The sequence below is a fragment of the Teleopsis dalmanni genome, chromosome 2 (genome assembly GCF_002237135.1).
Source record: "Teleopsis dalmanni isolate 2A chromosome 2, ASM223713v2, whole genome shotgun sequence".
Lineage (NCBI taxonomy): Eukaryota > Metazoa > Arthropoda > Insecta > Diptera > Diopsidae > Teleopsis > Teleopsis dalmanni.
The window spans coordinates 180,940,187-180,961,367 of record NC_051847.1 but is presented as its reverse complement, the minus strand read 5'-3'; the positions used below and the strand labels follow the sequence as shown (position 1 = coordinate 180,961,367).

Here is a 21,181-nt window from a genome sequence, read left to right as displayed (position 1 = left end):
GTCCTTCAGGGACGAATTCATGATGCACCACACCACGAATATCGAAGAAAACAATCAGCATTGCCTTGATTTTCGAGCGACTTTGGCGTGGTTTTTTCGGTTTCGGCTCGTCTTTTCCTCTCCATTCCGATGATTGTTGGCTTGTTTGCATGTCGTACTCGTAGACCCATGTCTCGTCACCCGTTATGATGCGTTCCATGAAAGTTGGATCGGAATTGGCACGATCAAGCATGTCTAACGAGACCTGTCCACGATGGTGTTTTTGGAACAAATTGAGGTGAATCGGAAAAAGCCGAGCGTTGACACGTCGCATACACAAATTTTCCACCAAAATCAAACGAGCCATCTCACGACCGATGCCTAGCTCTCGTGCTATCTCTCTAACACTCACATGAGGATTTTTGAACACGATTTCCTTTGCCTTTTCAATGTTTTCGTCGGTGGTAGAGGTCGAAGGTCGTCCAGAACGCGGCATGTCTTCGACGGTCGTACGACCGTCCTGAAAGGCTTTGTACCACTCATAAACTTGAGTTTTCGATAAAACTGATTCCCCATAAGCCTTTTGTAGCATTCGCAACGATTCTGCACACGAAATTTCGTTCGAAACACAAAATTTGATGCAAACTCTTTGTTCAATATTTTTTTCCATTGTTTTTTTCGCAACGCACTACTGAGGTGAACTGGTTTAAACAGCTGCCGTAACGAACTGTCTGACAGATCGCGCTCATTTTTTGGCATAGAATTAAGGACAGTGCTGCCAAACTACAATAAACTTTAAAAATATCGAAAAATATACAGCGCGCGAATTTTAAATGAGAATTTCCGAAAACTTTTCGGTCACAATGTATATTATTAATGCATCATTACTGTAAATAGCTGATATTATGAAAGGTTTTTCCACTCCCCCAAAGTAAGTGATTGACTGAGGACTATAGTTTACCCTATTTTATAAAATTTTTCGATTTCTTCATCAGTAATTGCAGTTTTTAGCTATATGTATTAAGTTTTTACAAATTAGCTTTGAATATTTTTGTAAAATAATTATATTTAATATAATTTTCACAGTTTTGTTTTTATATTTTTGTACGTTATTATGAGTGGATTCTATATTTATTTTATTATCTGGAACTGTTTAAAAAGCTAAATATTTCGAAGTTAAATTTTCACACAATAAAATGTATTTTATGTACTCAAAGTGATTAGCTTTAAAAGTAGTTTTTATAACAGTTTTCACACAGTTTAGGGTATATAGTGGACTGAAATTTCATGCTTTGGTGATGAAAACAATACATGTAAAATATTTTCTTTTGTTATTTTTGGATATTTTCAATATATCCAAAAGTTTTACTCTACACTTAGGTATAGGTATTGTACAGGTATTACAAATGATTATTAAACATTTATATGTAATTTGTGAATACCAAAATAAATGTTAAATTATTTCTCAAAATTTTTTCTTTTGCTTTTCTACACACATACATAGACACAGGCAAATAGAGTTCATGTATTCAAATTTTCAATTTGCAGAATTCATCAAGTGTACCAAGCATCAAAAATTAATACACTAAAATTAAGCCCAAAAAATGATAAAAGTGTGATATGGGCCATTCACCAATTTTATAGGTAAACTATACCGAGTTAAAAGAGTTATAGAACCTGCCTAGAATAAAACCTACTTCAGTAAAAGTAATTATAAACTGTATTATATATTTTCATTTCTCTATAATATTAAATAACTTTTTTGTACATTTTTTTTCTTAAACATGGAAAGGACGAAATCATATAATTTGCAATAGCTTCGCTTAATATATCATTTTAATAATCATACGTTATGAGTTGAAGCCAATCATTAGAAATCAAATCGAATATTGAATAATGAATGGATTTTTCAACTATTAAATTGCAAAATATATGAAATTAGCAATCAATTGTGAGCTTCAAAGTAATCATTTAAAATTTTTGCATATAATGCACTATTTTAAGGAATAAAACGTGGAAAAAAAGTAAAAGAAATCATACGCATGCATACGACACACCCCATTTTAGTCAAACAAATTACTGCATTAAAACTTAAACCCACAAAAACAAAAGCAAAAGCAAAAGCAAAAACAAAAGTAAAAACAAAAACAAAACAACAAAAACAATAAAATTAATGTTAAAATAAAAACTACAGCAGTAAAAATAATAACAACAACAACAACAGTAACGCAATTGTACAACAAGAACAACAACAATAACGTCGAAAAGACATCGAAAATGTGAAATGCGTTGTAATGTAAAGTATGTGAAACAGAAGTGTTAATTTTTTTTCACTAAAGTACACAAAAATGTGAAAAAAGTGCAAATGTATACATAAATTACACATTGCAAAATAATTTTCATAATAAATTTACATGTGTACATGGTTTCTATATACTTTTGTAATATATAACTTTGTACATAAAATGTTTTTTTTTTTGGTTAATTTTATTGCATTTCGATATATAAAAATTGACATGATATCAAATTTACGAGATATATGTACCATATGTACAATATTAAGCATTTTCATTTTGAGTAGTTTTAACGTATAAGTCTTTGTGTATGGTTTTCTGATTCTTCTTCCGTATAAAATAATTCATTTGTTTATAAATAATAATAATTAATAATAAAAATTTTTATTAAAATCTTTGTATTGCATTTAAATGACATCAAAATAATTTATATTAGTGGGCAACCCCACACTGTGTTTTAGTAGTATTGCACGCAGCAACCCTGAAAAATATGCAACATTTGCTTAGGCAACAATCATTAACCCAACGAATTTAATATTGTGGTAGGACATCTGATTTAGATAATATGCTAAATTTAGCACAATTACATAGGAAACTAATTACAAAAAAAATATGGCACATATGTCATATGGCAATAAATGTGTCATTTAGTATGTGTGCATACTGTACAGACGGCGTTTAAAATTAATCGATGAGAATTTGACCATTTCTCAAACAATTAAAGATATTAAAATGAAATATATTTTATAGTTTTTGAGATATTCACAAAACAAAAAAAAAAACGGAAAGTTAATCACATTTGGTCAACTCTCTAAGTTTCGGTAAGTCGAATGGGTTCAAAATTCATCAAAAAAAACTCATTTTTAAAACCATATTTAAGAAAAATTTCAAGTTCAACGAGCTCAATCCTCCAGTACTTATAGTCTCGAAAATTATTTACAAATAATTAAATATAAAAAATAATAATTACAAGACCACTGATGATTGGCAATACTTGAAACAGTTGCATGGCCAGCCAAAAACTAATTAATTGAAAATAAATAAAAATTTTATTTATTACTCTATTAAATAGAAAAGTTTCTATTAAGTAAAATAGTCACTACCGTCATAAATGAATAAAGAAACAATTTATTTCAATATCTAAGCTGTTTCAAAAATTATCGAGCATTGATCGAGATTAACGAGTCTCGTATTTTGATGCACTGTGTGGCACTAATATTGGTTTTAGATTTTTTTTAAAATCTTGTTTTCTTATTTCCACTGTGAAAATACTTAATTGTTTTTTTTCCAATAAGTTTCCACAACTAATATAATGAGTATTAAAAGTTGTAAACTTTTACAATGAGTTTCTCTTAGTTGATTTCTCTTAGTTAAGTGAGTTTTAAGAAAGTTTATATTTAATTTTTAAAATAAAATTAGTATCAATCAATCTTTCGATATCTTTATTTTTATATTTACTCACTCTGCATGGGTTCTTATATACATTGACCAGAAAGAACTGCAGTAATCCTTACAATATTCATGCAGTATCTTTCAATGAGTTCCGTAGAACTAGTCTTGTTACAAGACGGCCATTTTAACCGGAAAGATACATATAATTCTTAATGTTTTTCATTTGTTATTGACAAGCCGAAGGTAAGTAGTAGAGGTAAGATATATATATATATGGTGGGACGTTGGGACAGCGCACTGTCCAACAAGTGGCCCCACTGAAGTGAAGGATTATTCGAAGTAGAGCACGAAACTACTTGGGTCCTTTTTCGTCCTTCGATTCTCGGATGTTGTTATTGGGTTAAAGCTGGAGTGGCTTCCGTTTGCATAACTACATCTTTTGTTAATGCAAGCAGCTCATTTAGCTTGAGGTTTCCTGCCAAGTCGTCACCAACCCAATGGTGTCCCAAAACAATCTTCCTCCTACTTGCCAGTGCTGGACATTGGCACAATATATGCACCGCTGTCTCCTTTTCTTCTAGACATAGTCTGCAAGTGTCTTCCTCAGCAAGAGTTATCTTTTTGAGGTGATACTTGAAGTTGCCATGTCCAGTAATTAGTGAGGTCAGCCAACTTAGGGTGCTCCGCGAATAGCTAAGCACCTTTATCGCTTCTCTGGCCCACGGTTTTGGTAACATGAGTTTGGTCTGTCTACAAGTGCTCAACTCTCTCCATCTATTAAGATGAAGTGAGGTTATCCACTTATAAACATAAGCTGCCGTCATGCTGTACCCCAATGATATTCTCGGCTCCGGGCCGCAGAAATTATGGCTTGATCCTTGCTTTGCAAGTTCATCTGCCTTCTCGTTTTGCTCAATACCGATGTGTCCTTTAACCCACATGATCGTCACCTCATTTTCATGAGCACATTCCATTAGCTATGTTACACATTCTTGTACTAAGCTGTTAGTTATGTATGTATTTTGCATGCTTGGTTGTTCAGCGCTATCAGAATCTTTTTCTGATACACCTGACAATCCAATAGGTCATCCAGAGCATGTGAGACCGCCATAAGTTCCGCTTAGTAGTGGTAAGTAGTTCTCTTAACGATCTCTAGAGGCTTATGTGCCCCTAGAGATTGGCACCTAACGTCAACCAAACTGTCTACTTTTTAATTTCCTTCAATGTTTCCAGCTACCTATACAGAGGTCCTTTTAAATAATTTACAAATGATTTTTAAGTATATAGGTATACATAAAATAATTTGTAATATCTTGTTTATAATTTTCAAGATTCTAAAACTTATTGTTAGGCGTTAAATAAAAGCGATTCAATAAAGAGACATTGTTAAAAATAAAAAAAAATATTCTTTATCAAGGAATCCAGATAAGATAAAAAACATATTTACTAAGTAATGTACTAAATTCTTTTAAGATCTTTAAAGCACTTAAATTGCTGAAACTGAAGAAAATTCTCACTCGCGAGGAAATTATAGTCTTAAAAATGTGAATATCTCCATAATAGTTTTATAAAACTATAATAATAGAATTTAAAAAAAGACTTTTTTATAATGTTAATTACACAAATGGCAGAAAACTTTTAACAATGCCGTCACACATAACCCAATTATATTAGAATTTCAAAAATTATTGTTATTATTAATTCCATCAATTATTCATGGTTACATAGACGGATGATATTATGCGTACGGTACTTTTGAAAAGGAAATTAATGCGGAGTAGGCTACTTTCGCTATAAAAATGGCAAATGGTACAGTTTGATAATAATTATTAAAAAAAAAATAAAGAAAAATATTAATAAACATAATCATGTAAATGCAAATGGAAATTGTTTGAAAAGTTAACCCCTTTTTTATAGCAAAGCGTAGACTTATGTTCCGTCAGCTTAACTAGGATAAAACGCCGGCAAACTAGGAGGCTACGTATTTAAGCAAACAAATACAGTTCAACTTTATAGGCATAGACATAACATTACATATATAAAGCCTAGACCCAGTATTTACATACAAACGTCAACAGCACGTCGATTTCTGAGTCAAATGCATAACATATGAAGATATGTCGCTTTGCATTGCATTTTATTGCTTGCATTGAATGTTGCACCAAAAGAATTTTGCTCACAAATGGGTGCAATGGGTGGTAGGTAAGTAGGTGGGTAGTATTATGCAAGCAACTAGACTGTCGAATAGTTAAGTTCATAGGCATGTAGGCAGGAAACCAGGCACCAAACAGCGAGCGACACACTTGTTATGCTGCATACGCACATACTTCACCCCCGTTGTTGCACCAAAAACTACAAATGGCAAATATGCAGTGAAAAGCAAAAACAAAATACGAATAAAAAAAGAATGTATGCAAAGCTATATGTATAAAAGAAAATATTGACGCTTACGCAGTGCCCCACTATGTCAGACGACACCTCATCTACCCATAGAATTACGAAATATAACCTAACCTAAGCACACAAAAAGGTTAAAAAATAGTGAAGAAAAAATTATATAAAAAAATGCATAAAAAAATTCATTAAAGCATACATTTAGGCGCATATGATCGTTACACAAGCGTAACATGCGAATACTTTAGGCTTATAGGGGAAATCATAGACTGGGTTCTTCCGTACGCAATACGCTTGGCAATATGTGTCGGCTGCAGTGTCTATGCAGTTGTATGCATTCGCATTCGCATTTGCATGAGTGTATGTATGTGCGTGTGTGCGTAAGTGTACGTGTGCGTTTATTTAAAATATTTTGTTTACGTTTGTTTGCGTGTATGTTTGTGTGTGTACACATATGCATATATTGTATCAACCCCATTTTACATAAAATGCGTTAACATTCTCGCGTTTTTAAACAAACAATTTTGTTTTTTTTTATTTTTGTTTAAAGTTTGAGTTTCGAAAGTCTCCGGGGGACATTAACCTTTTTGTGGTGCATGCGTTCGTTAAAAAAGAACCTGGTTTTTTTGCTACTGCTGCTTCCTTTTCAACAGTTTTGCTTTTTTGTGTTTTTTTTGTTTTTTTTCATTTTTGTATATTTGTATATTTTAGTACAAATTTTGCAAAAACAAAATTTTTACCAGCTGAAAAGTTTTCCCGCGCCCAACTTTTCCCAGAATGAGCAATGAAATGTGGCGCCATATTTTCCTTCATTTCCCATTTTGCACTATTTTGCAGTGCCTATATGTACCCATAAATGAATTCTGCATTAACGAGTAATAATATATGTATATATACTTGTTTGTGTTTATGTGTGTGTGCGTGTTTTGAATATTTTTCGTAACCAAATATGCACGCATGCAGGCACGCATTGATGAACGCGTCGTTAAACACTCACACACCGCCCGCTCTCAAGGAGTCAGGATCTGGAGAGGGGACTACATGAAACTGCAGGTTGCATTAGTTATGCTTTTTAGTTGGCGTGTTAATGAAGGTGGCGAAGTTGAGTTGATCCAAAATACAAATGAATGCATTTTTTCGAAAAAGTTCCTCATTTTAAAAATTCAAAATCTGCCTTTACACTTTTCTCCGCTGCTTACTAGATGGATGGATGGCTGCTTCAGACCCGCACTTCAGACCCGGACACTTGCTCATAATAACGCTCATAATAATGTGTGTTGCTAGGTGCGTATGCGTGCGTAGTTGTGCGTGCAGTTCGGAGCTGGCGTGAGTTCTATTAATTTGCTACGTGCGTTGCATTCACATTTGCGTTGCATTTTCCAGATTTTTTCACTTGCATCGCATTTGCAATATAATTATTTTGAGTTATATTTTGTAGTTGTATTTTTAGTGTTATTACATATTTTTTAAGTTTAATATTTTTTTCAGGCTTTTTTTAAATTTTATATAATTTTTTAATATAAGTGCTGTTTTGTAGAAGTTTTACTTTTGCTCACGCATGCATACATTTTAAAGTATTTTCTTCATTTTGATATTTGAGAATTTATTTTTGTTTTTTTTTTCAAAATAAAAAACTTGACTAATGCAACATAAATTCTATTGCAATTCAAAAAAATAATTTGTTAAAAAATATACTATTTGGCATTGCAGTTCAGTTTAGCATAAAAATGTCAATGAATGCATTTTTAAGTTTTGTTTTGTTAATTTTAATATCAACTTTGAGCTTTGCAGCTGAAATAAATGTAATGCAACGAATAACCTGAGTTTGATATTAAACTTTTTAAAAGTCTCAAAAGTCACTTAAGCACTTTTCGTCTACATTTGAAAATTAAAAATTCATTTTGAAAAATTTTTTCCAGATTAAGTATCTTGTTATATTAATAGAATTATCGAAATATATGCTTTACATTCAAGTTTGGGTATGAGACTTTTTGCAGCTATAATATATACAGGGTGGCCGTAGAGACTGCAATCAAATAACTTTTGAACTGGTGCGAACACAGCGCATATATATGCCAAATTATCACAATGTTATACCCTATAAACAATATTTTTGCAGTATTTTTGTTTCGATTTTTTGGAAAAAAACTTTGACCGTAAAGGAATTTAAACATCTTATGGACCTTTGCCACACTTGAGTAAAATTGAGGATTAAAATAAGTTTTTATTACAGTTTTCCACAGTTTACTGTATTTAGTGAAATGAAATTTTACTTATGCTTTAAGGTGTTGAAAAGATGAAAAAACCAATACATGCACAATATTTTTTTTGTATCTCTTTTCGATATTTTCTATTTTACATATTTATGAGCATTTTATTTTTACTTCATAAAATATTTTATTTACACACACACACACAATCAAGCTGAATTCATGTTAACGCATTTTCAATCTGCAGAATTCATTAAGTGTAGCAACCAGCAAAAATAAATATACCAAAAGTAATCCTCCAAAATTACTCAAGCATACCATACAAACAAGCTTTTTGTGGCTAGTGTATATTATCTGAACCATTGAACCTTATAACGTAACGATAATCTTACAGAACGCTATGGTGGTCATTAAGAATGGCTACTCAACTAAATTGTTTGAAAATAAGTTAATATTTGAGACAAATTCATCCCTGTGACGAAGCAGATGTATGGGTAGGAATATAAGTTTGAGGAATATAAAGTACGTCTTGTTAGATATAGTTTTATTATAATAATTAAAATAATAACTAAAGTAGAGTAAAAATATATCATACAAGCGTACAACACTAAGCAACAAATACTCTGCAACTAATTTAAAATGGAGTCTTAGGAGCTTTAAAAAGAACAAGTTTTTATTTTTTTCAATAAAAATTAGACTTACTATAGTGAGTTTTCATCTATAGACACCGGATTGTCGAGAGGTTCTTCATTAAGAGAGGGTCTAACTATTTTCACTGACGGCTCTTAAATTGTATTGTCGAGGTGTGTATAGGAAGTGAAGTTTTCTAAGGATTAAATAAATCTTTTTATCATAGGCTTTCTGAACATTGCAATATTTTTCAGGTGATGATAATTGCTATTAGAGATGCAGTTTATTTGGCAGTAGATAATATATTTAATACGAATATATACATACCGCCAGACAGTCAAGCTGTTTTAAACTCCTTGAGTTCAGTCCAAATTAAAACCAGTACAGTTTTTGAATGCTACTCAACTCCAAATGAAATGTCAAAACAGCTTAACACTACTCTACTCTGGGTTTCTGTTTATGGGCAACTGCAAAACAGACATGCAGACCAGATGGTGTGCTTCAGGTAATCATTCGGAACAGTTAAAAAATCTGGACATATCGTTGACATTATGCTAACAGTTGTTGAATTCTTTTTGAGTTGAGCAATGTAATACAAGATGGGAAGACTTAACAATATGCAGGTATTTGTATATAATTTGACCGCGTTTTATTAAGATCCAGCAATTTCATTGAGAAGCCCCGTAAAGATATCAATTTTATGGGAGCTATGTTGATGAGTCCAAGTCATTTAGTGAACCAAGCTAGAAGATTAAATCTTCCACTTAATCATTCTTGTCGCAGTAATGGAGAATACAATAAAAGCGCATCATATTTTTTTGTAGATGTCCAGCGCTTGTGCGGCAGCAAATGAATATACTAGGGGCTTTCCTTTTTAAAGATCTTATACAATTCCAGGTTTTCCATTTACAGAGCATTATAAGCTTTGCCAAAGATTCAAAGTGGTTTTTAAACTTTTTAATTTCTTATAAGGTTATACAATGTGGTAGGATCCCTAAGGGGGGATGACCGATCTAATTTTATCTCACCTAATAATCTGAATTAGGCTTTAATCTGAAGTAAAGCGTATTGATCGACTTAAACAATACGGATTAGCAGAGAAGAGTCAGATTTCATATTATTTCTCATTTTATATAATAATAATAATTATGCAGATATTTAATAACTTTTGTAAAATAAAACTAATATAAGAAATGCAATCGTGTTTCCTGTTTAAATAATATTTTTCGTATTTCAGAGGACAGCAAAGGTCGTCGTTTATTCCAATTTTACTCAGTTACATTTCAGTTTTATTTAATTTATATTATGTACACTTAAAGCTTAAGATAAAATGATTAATTGAAAAATTATAGTCACTTTAAAAAATTGATTTCATGAAAATTAATGTACTTATATGCACATATGTATTGGTGTACTTTGTGGTAGGAGTAGGAGTGAAATGCGTTAATTGTTAATATTTATAAAAACTCTATATGAAGGCTAAAGTAGGTGCAGGATGTTGAAAAATGTATATACATACATATACGTATAAATAAATCAACTACTTATGTATGTATATATATACTTACATACACATGTATGTACATAATTTAATGAGAGTTTTTTTCTTTTTATACATATATGTATACCATTTTGGTATTGTTTTGGGTAAATTATAAAGGCGACCACCAAACTGTTACATACTACACATACGTACGTAAATATTTACTTATATATATATATATATATGTATAGATTTGTATACACATATACCTCTATAAATATTTACTTTGTTTGTATAAATTTTTTATTGCATTTTCAATGCTCAGTTTGACGTTTTTCATTGTTGTAATTTTTTTTTTGTGCTTTGTTTTTTATTTTTTTTTTTGTTTTTTGTATTTTTAATCGACATTCGCTTGATACGTTATGTCAGCAGGACATAACGTGGCACTCGTAAAAATTGAAAGGACAATGGTGTTCACTAAAATTTTATGAGTGCAAGTATTTTTTATGCGTTCGCTGTCAATATGGAGTGTGGAATGCAATTCTGTTGCAAGCAGACGGACTGACTGGCAGTTGCAGCGAACTTTTTAAAATGTTAAATATTTGCCAACGCGTTACGCTGAATTAAATTGCAACTTTTTTTGGTACTTTACGAATTTTACAATCGAACATATTCAATTTTTATCCTTATGTTATATATAATTCCTGATATATATAAGAAATATATGTATAAAAAGAAGAATATATTTGCATTTGCTTGCATTTGACTGCATTTATTTGTTCAATTATAAATAAAAAACAATTAATCTGTCATAATATGCATTTCTATAATTCCATATTATTCAATAAAATGATTTTTAAATTTATTTTTGAATAAAAATTTTTTTAAATTAATTTTTAAATACTTTTTATAGTTTGTCATGTGTTTGCTGTTATAATTATAGATTATATAGACTATCGTCACAAGCTCTGAAGATAACTACAGATCATAGTTGTAACATTGGCGCAAAAAAAATTTGTTTAGGAGTTAATAATAAAATTGTTAATTATTTTTTGTAATTTTATAATATTCAAAGAGCGTCATTAGAACCACTATTAATTTTTTGGTTCTAATATGGTAACAATATTGGAATAGGTAAGCTTAGGTCAACTTATAACGACTATCTTAATGATCCACTTAAGCCTATTCGTCAATTTTACTAGGGTATAAGCAACTAAAAGGTTTTAAAACCACATTCTACCCTCAGCAAAGCCTAAAATTGTCTTTAGATCGAGATCTTGCTATGTTTTATAAGATATATATATGACCTCTTATTCAAAACACTACAAAGAACAAGACGACTTTAATAAATAGTTTTATATAATTCTTTGGAGGATTCCACTGTTTGCCACCGCCAGCTATTTTATAGCCATCAGTAAAAATGGTTAGAACCTTTCCTAATAAGGGACAGACACTATTCCAGTAACATATATAAAATATTATTATCGTATATGTCATATGTTTAGTTATGCATTGACAAAACTTTTTCAACAGCACCCAGTACTGTAAGTTATACTGAGAACAATATTTAAATGATTTTTACACTTTATGATAATAAATTAAAATTTGATATGAACCTTAATCAGGGAAGTTGTATATTAACGTGTACTTCTAGTAGCACAAGAGGGATAAATCCGCATATATTTTTGGAGTAAATTATTTAATTTTATAAGTATTTATTATGATACACAAGTCGTTTCGTGGTCTACCTCGACTAATCCTTCACTTTAGTGGGGCCACTTGTTAGATGGTGCGCTGTTCCAACGATATATATATATATATATATATGATATACTATTACTGAGAATTATTTCAGAAATTTAATTATTGATTATTAATCATTTTATTTTTGTTATATTAAACAAACAAGTTGTATTCAAAATTGAAATAAATTATAGAAAAATTGAACATATATGACAACTCATAGTTTATTTCTATGTTTACCATAAAAGGAGTTCTAATAGTTTTGTTTGAATTTTCTTTGTATTGAAAAATTTCTTTGAAAATTCTTAACAAGACCAAATTTTAATTACTTTTACGCAGTTTTAACCCTCTTGCCCCCTGCCATTGTCTTAAGCAATAAAAATTAAAAACGAAAAAAATACGCATTTTATTTTTGTACAAAATTCTATTTGCTTCTGTTCTTCGTTAGTTAGTTCCTTGGGCAAGTCACCGTCGTCTATGCAATACTTTTTCTTCCTCTTCCTTTTCATATGCGAATTCATAGTATGTTGAAATTTTATTTTCAATGTTTTTTACTTGGTTTAATACAAAAAAAGAAAAAAAACATTGAGCTTCGTTGTAGTTGTTGTCATCATCAACGTTATAGCCTCAACGTTGTTGTCACATGTCCTAACACAACAACAAATTGGTTAGAACGTACAAATTTAAAATAAAAACGAGCTTTAGAAATATAAAATACAACAACAACTATAGAAAGCAAAAATAAAAGCAAACACAACAACTATAAAATCATTAGAAGCTAAAAATGAAACAAAATGAAAAGAATTTGCCCTGAACGAAAACAAGACGAGTACAAAAGTAAAAGTAAAAACAAAAACAAAAACAAAAACCAAAACCAAAATGTCTAAGCAGAATTTCATGCGTTTTCGGTTTTGCTTAATGTTGTGTGCAATGAAATTGAATGAAAGAACTTTTCATACCCACAAAACATATGTAATGAAGTTTTATATTTGTGTGCATGTGTGTGCCTGTGTGGATGTGTGTGTATGTTAAGGTTTATACGCTTTACACTTGTGCTTATCTGTTGGGCAAATGTCCACTTCCATAACCAAAATAAGTACGAAAGCATATGTGAAAACAGATAAAATTGCTTTAAAAGAAATTGTACACATTTTCCATACATACATGCAGTTCAAGTACACATACGCACACACACGCATAGTCTCATTTGTTTAATGTTGGAAAACACTTGCATTTACATAGTTAGGCGGCAATCATGTGTTGACAGTATACCAATTTTCGCAGTCTATTTTACTGGTTATAAGCTAGTTTTCATCACAATTTCTGTGCCACTTTCCTATAATTTTGTTGCTATTTTCTGTGTGTTTTTTGCTTATTTTATTTGTTTGAATTAGCTGTAAATATAAATTTGATTGTCTTGAAGGACCTTTTTTAATGTGAGGGTGGGTAGAGAACTAAAATATCGTTGCAATATAAACTCTGTTATTGTTGTCTCTGTCTTTACTGTGCAGCATAGTGCAATTTGATTGGTTAATAAAATTTAACTCTTAATGCATTTTAAGTTTTTCCTATAAGTTACATAGTTAAGATGATATACTAAGTAATAATTATTTATTATTAATAAATTATTATTAATAAAATTAAGTAATTATTTATAATAATTTTTAAACATATTTGTTTATAAAAATAAAAGAAGAGAAGAAGAACTTTTAATACACCATTGTTTAGTGTTTACTTTTATAATTAATTTATATATAAAATATAATTTATATTATATTATATTTTGATTATTTAATAAATGTGTTTTTTTTGCTTTACCAATGTTTTTTGAAAAAATTTGATTTAACTAATATTAACGAAATCCAAGAAGAAAATATGATATAAAAAATAGCACTCATACGTTACGTTGACCGTGTGATGTTTCATTATACTTTCATATTAATGTTTAAAAATCACTCAAGAAAAGATATTATAGAAACATTACGTAAAGTTTTATTTTCTTGACATTTTCAGAACGGTTTTTTCTAACTAAGAAAAATAAGTAAACCAAATGGATCTTGTGGCGAATATGGGAAAAACAAATTACTTTCTCTCAACAAACAAATTCTCTGAGCGTCTTAGGTTCCACATTACTATTCACAACAATACATTCGAAGTTGTAAAATATTTTTTTTATTTGGGAATCAGCACAAACACCAAAAATAACGTCAGCTTAGAGATAAAGAATCATTTATAAAGAATCATTTTGCCGACAGTTTTTACTTTAGACTAAGTAGACTCCAAAAAATAAGAAATATTATTGAGATAAAAAACCATCAAATCAAGTCAAACTAAATACAATTCTCTTTTCAGGCTTAGGCTGTTGTATAGTGCAGAAGCTTGGGTAATAACCCACAGCGATGAGAAAATGTTATTGTCTCCTACACGTGACGTACTTGAATACATAATTTCCGTCGCGGGGGATTCGTTGGATTGACCAAGTAGTGCGAATAAAAGAAAGGAATTTGATTCGGTAGCCGCGGTTGAAAAATGCGGTAGAAAATGTCCACATTTTATTTCTATACCTAATAGATGACAGCAAGCTACTGATCGGGTTAGCTGATCGTAGGCTAGCGGAAGTGACCAAGGACGAGTACTTAGTTATAGCCAACTAATTAAGTTTGCGTATATATAAAGATTTCTTAATTAGTGAAATAATATTCTTCTTGTGTAATTCTTGAATGAATTTTCTGATTTTTTATTATTAATTTCTCCTTAAGCTGTTATATTTATATTTTATTTCCAAAAAAAAGAAACTAACAATAAGTTATGATGTAATATAAGTCATAAAATTCACTGAGTCATGAGATTTTGATTCACGAATTTAATTAAATAAATTGTATATCTCTATGAAAGGCAATCACACTTTTGTAAAATTTATATTAAAAAAATCATACTCGTAAAATAATAATCAATTTTATATCTTAAAAATTGACATTTCCTATTGTCAAACTGTCATGAAAATTCCAATAAAATACTCGTCGAAATGATAAAACTTTTCCGAATTCAAAATGCAGAAAAATGCAATTTCCTATTAAAAACAAACAAAAAAAAAAAACGAATGAAAATTTTGTATGAAATATAGGAAAAATAAAAATGAAGAAAACAAAAAAAAAAGGAGAAGAAATAGCAGTGAACGGACATTTATTGTCAGCAATTGTGCTGCGGTCCATTGCCAACGAATTAAAATGATATCAACACAAAAACACAAGCAAACTGACACAAACACACACAAACACATACACATTATATATAAAATGGCAACATATTAAAATGGCAATAGTATAAATTTCAGTAGTGCAGCAACAGGCTAAATTCCTAAAAGTATGCAGTAAAACTAAAACTATCCCAATTCATTCATTGAATTCGGAAATTCAATTTAGTAAACGTTATTTAGCCGTCGACTGTGAATTGTGTAACTCGAATGAATATAAAAGACAGTTAGGCACATAACCATTGAATGAACATACAAACAAACATACGACCGAACAGAGCAGACAACCAGTAAAATAAACTAAGGCAGTTAGGCGAGCAGACAGACAGTCAGCTCGCTTGCGAACAACTAATGGGCAGACAGACAATTGCTTTCGAGAGTCGTTGTGCTATTTTGGTACGAAGTAATATAAGCATTATGTACAAAAATAAAAACATACACATACACACATACATACACATCAATGCCTTAATATAACAAACAAACCAAAAAAACACACACAATTCATTCATAAAATAGATTTAGAGCAACAGTCTAGCACAACATGAAATGTTATGCTATCGTTGTTGTTGCTGCAGCTTTGTTTTTGGTGCTGCTGTTGGAGACAATGTACCGAAGCTAAACATTTTAGTCTTCTCTCAAACCATTTTCGAAAGCAATAAATGATGATATAACCTACAAAATAGCAACTAAAGTAACAGCAACAACAACAATACATTTTCTAATAATTGTTGAAAAACAATAAGAAAGTTTAAAATAAAAAAAAAATACAACAATAATTGTTTGAGATTTTAAAGTATAACAAAAGTTTTTGGTTGTAAAAACAACAACAACAATAATAAGAATTTTTGCTACAGCAGCAGTAGCAGCAACAAGTGGCAAAACTATTTTACATGTGCGCGCATGTAGTCTACCATTACCAATAGAGTACGACGCTGACACCATACCACCACCGCAAGCACCACCACATACATATAGATATGACTATCAGCAACATCAGTGCTCCTAGCATCTTTTCAATGAATACTGGAATTTATTTGTTTGTTAGTTTGCTCGTTGGGTGTATTGGTTGCTCTCGTTTATAAGTACACAACAATTTTGTTGTTGTTGTTGGTAAAACTTATGCTGATGGTGATGCTGCTGCCACCGTCGTTACTGTAAATATAATGTGTTGTGTGCGTGTTTGTTGGTTTTATTTACTTCGTTACATTTCAGCTGTTGGCATTCACTGTCGAGACTTGCTATTTATTTTACTATTTTTATTTCCTTTTCTTTTTTTGTTATTGCAATAGTGGCTGCTGTTGTTGTTGTTGTTATTGCTGAGTAAAATGCATTCGTTTGAAGTTTTCCTTCCTTTTTACATTTCGGTTTGTTGTTGACAATGCTTTTGCTTGTTGATGCTGTAGTTGTCGTCATTGGGAAGTTGTTATTATTGTTGTTGTTGTTGCTGTTTTCATAACTACTGTGATTACTTTAAATGCTTCAATATGCAAATATAGTAGCATTTTATGTGAACAATTAAAACTATTTTATTTTAAGTAGTTTAACCTTTGACGGAAATTGACCGAATTTTATTTTGCAACTGATAGAAAAACGGGAAAAAAACATAAAAGAAACCGCCAATTTCAAATAAAAATTATTTCCTTTGAATCGCTAAATAACACATGATTTCATTCTTATTAAAATTACTAAAAATGATTTAATAACATTTTAAAATTAGCAACATCCATTTAGGGGCTCCCGAACTACAGAACCTGCGTCTTAAGAACATTTTGAGGTTTGCTAAAGGTTTAAGTTAGTTTTTAACTTCTTCTCTTCTAACACAAGAGATTAATTGGCCTAAGTACATTGCCAACATAACCTGACCTGACCCATCAACATCCATTAATTAATATAACTTTTATTTTGGAATAACTAGTGTAAAATAAATTAAGTTATGAAAAAATATTTAAAAAAAAATGCAAAATACAAGAAAAATGTTTATAACAGTCTATATCTCTGAAATCGAACAAGATGGGTATTGAGAAACTAAAAATTAAGATAATTAATCAAGTGTGACATGGGCCATATAGATTAGATATAGAATGAGTACAATATTTTGATAGAAAACGTATGAGTAGTGTTTTTATTTACATAAAAATATATAAAAAGAATTTTTTATAAAATTTTTAAAAATAATTTTATTTAAATATTAATATATATTTTATTTCTATATATTTTTATACACATATTTTATATATTTATATATAAATTTTATATATTTTTATATATACATAAATATACTTTATGCAACAAATAATGCAATTTAACAAATAAAAAATAAAATATAATTAATTAATTCAATAATTCTACAGCTGGTATATGATTTCGTTATAATATAAACACAGCAAGTGAATTTGTTAATAAAAACAAAAACTTTCACAGCAAAGTAACAAAACTCTAGAAAAATGTGCGAACATAAAAATCAAAGCTTTGGCTAATGAACACTGACTGTGAGCTTCAAATTTGAGAGGGCATGAGTTCGATTCCTGGAATTTGCAATTATTTGTAAATAATTAAATACAAGAATTATTTCCAAGACCACTGATGATGGGCAATACTCGAAACAGTTGTACGGTTAGCTAAAAATTCAATTAATTAAAATAATATAAAATTAATTTTTGTTATTGTAGTTAACTACTGTTCGAAAAACCTCTGTATTTAAATTTTATATATTTGTATATATACATAAATATATTTATATAACATTTATATATTTTTTATTTCTATATATTCATACATAAATTTTATATATTTTTATATATACATAAATATATATATATAATATATTTTATATTATTTTTTTTATACCGAAAATTTGCACTTTTAAATCATCCACTGTAATTATAGTATTTTATTTATTTGTATATTAAATACCATAAAAATGTTTAAACAAAAATAACACCCTTATAAATATATGTAAATTTAATATTACTCAAATAATTATCTTTAAATGAATGTATGTAATTAAATACATTTGAATATAAATTAATAAAGACACATCTAAAATTCTATGGAACAGTAGAATAAGCTTGAAAATTAAAGTAACAATTACAATTGAAAGCTACTGTCTTCATATAGTTCATATATAGTTTAAAGTACCTAAATTTCAATACAAATAAAAAAATTTAAAGCTAAAAAAGGAAATTTTTTTGGAAGAAAAAAAAAAATAAAAGTAAAACTGTTCATTAAAAATGTACCAACCACGTCAGGAAAAAAAAACATAATAAAAAGTGCGGCGTTTGGTATCACAATGTGTTCTTTCTCTCCTTCCCTGTCTGTGCGTTGAAAAGCCAAAATATTTAAAAGTGTTGCCAACAAGTGCTTTCCGTCATGTTGCAAAACCAACTTCAGTACTTCACTTCCATTTTATTCCAGAGGTAAGTAAGGATGCTAGTTTTGTTCCTTTTAAATGAAAGTCGCAGTAAGTATGGAAGGAGTTAAAAAGAAATCACAAAAAGACGCCTCATATCAAAATTTACAAGCAAAGTACATATGCTTATTTGAGTCACTATGTAACTATGTAAATTTGTATGAGAAAAGCTGTAAGTGTATGCTTAAGTAACAACAAAAGTAACAAGAAAAGCGTGTGAAGTAAAAACTTGAAAAAGTTAGTACGTAAAGTAAATAGCACGCGTGCTTCCTGGCAAAATGCACAGAATGCAAATAATGTAAAATAAAAAAAAAAAAGATTTACAAAATATTTCGGCACTTACAGTTGAAGTTTTTTACTCCATTACTTCATTTTTTTTTTCGATTGTACCATCAAAACCCTAAAGTTAAAAATTTATACCCGCAATTTTTTGCTTTTCTCTTTTTTTGGAAAGAAAATTGAAAACAGCAGACAAGGCTACTCAAGCACGTACGACAGACAGACATAGGTTCCGAGCCACACTCAAACGAGCTGATAACAGTTTTGCATACGCGTTATGATTTTGATGGTTTCTTTTCCTTTTTGTTTTTTTTTTTGCAGAATATTTGATTTTTCCTTTTTTTTCCATATATGCAATTTTCAAGAGCCATTTTGTAATATAAAAAAAAATTTTTTTGGTGGCTTAATTTGTATGCAATCGCTGCAGGATATTTTATTACATTTGGTGCAGTTTAAGCCTTGCCACACCGAGAATGTGCTGCGTTGGACTTGGGAATTACGCGCTGACAGTCAACGTAGAGTAACATTAACTGCCTGCAATTGCAGCAGTAGGCTAACGATATTTTTTGTTTCTATTTTTTTTTTTTTTTGTTTTTTGACACCGCATAAGTAACGCGTAGTGCATACACATTGCATGCCTGCCTGCCTCGTTTCTGTTGCGTATTTAAGTTTGGCAATTTGCCGTCATTGACTTTGTCTTCTTTTTGGCAATTTTATATTTCTCTTGTTTATGCGCTTATGTGATTGTGTGCTTGCTTTTTGTTGTTTTGTGTGTATAAAAGGATTAAGGCTATCTGCTCGCCAGTTATGCCTTCATTTTGATTTTACTCGTCCATTGTATATACGTGTGTGTGTTCGTGTCTGTCTGTGTTTGTCATGTGTGCACAGCGGCACACGCTTTACATTGCACATAAGTGCACTTTACACACATATGATACTTTCCATGTAGTCAACATGATGAAGTTACTTTTGGCATTTTACTTGTTGGAGTTAGTGTTGTTGTTGTTGTTATACTTGTTACACTTGTTCAATTAGTGGCATCATCACATATATTTCTCCTACTCGTTTTATTTGGCACAACTTGACTTTGGTTACTTTTGGACACAAGCTTCTGGGCTTTTTTGGTCTGTGATTTATACCGCCTATTAACATCCATGCATACGTATGCATACGTATGTGTATGTTTGTGTGCACATGTGCATGTTGTGCTATGGTCTTGCTATGGTTGCATTTTGATTGCAGCAGCATGTGGCATTACTTGGTGTTGCTATTCATATGGTAATCAACTGCACATTCATGTTGCTAAAAGTACCATTTGGTCTCTGCTCCTTCAGCTTCTTCTGCTGTCGTTCGTAGTATTGCATGCGTGAGTGTGTGTGTGTATTAGTTTTGAATATTTTAACAGACAGTTTGGTTACAGTTATTTTTTTTTTTTTTTGTTTTTTGGGTAATAGCAACTTTTGGCAACTTTTCATGTAGATTTTGTGGTTGCACATAAGTGCCGGCGTGCAACAAGTGTGCGTATAAGTGCGCTTAATTGGTTTAACACTTCCACAAAGGACTTTGTTCGGGCTTGTGTTGTATCTTTCAATTAAAGTGATTTGTGAATTTGTGAAATTGTGTTTTCTGAATATTTAGTTACTCACAATAAGTCACTTAAGTGCTTCTCTTATTTAATTTGTTGTTGTTGTTGTTGTTGTTTTAGTTGAATAAAAATATTTGTGGTGTAGAAATTCATGTTTAGGGGCTTTTATTAGTAATCTGTTTTGATAATTTGGAAATTATATTTTGTCCATTTATTGAATTAAATGGAAACCACAAAATTGTTGTTTGTGTAGTTTAAACAATTTTTCTATTTTGTGGTTAAGTTTAGTATGAGGGGTATGTGCTAGAATATTTAAATTGAAATATGATTCATTGTAAAATTTTAAATTAGTAAACAATTATTTCAATAATTAATTAAAGTACACGCCATCTTTACCTCAACTTTAGAATATTGTGAAGTTTTAAAAGCAGTAGAAATGATTATTAATATAAAATAATACCCACTGAAATAGATACTCTCTTATAATTTATAGACTTCTCTTTGAGTTCCTTTTTAAGTATACGTTT

At 30.2% G+C, this 21,181-nt stretch overlaps 1 protein-coding gene across 1 annotated transcript in view; it reads left to right on the top strand.

The window, feature by feature from the left end:
* Positions 1-16,387, top strand: part of LOC119676297 — a 17,470-nt gene extending 1,083 nt beyond the window's left edge. Inside the window, exon 4 of the mRNA XM_038087537.1 lies at positions 16,236-16,387. Within this exon, the coding sequence (XP_037943465.1) occupies positions 16,236-16,387 (152 nt within the window). The remainder of the gene's footprint in view (positions 1-16,235) is intronic.
* The last annotated feature ends 4,794 nt before the right edge of the window (positions 16,388-21,181 follow it).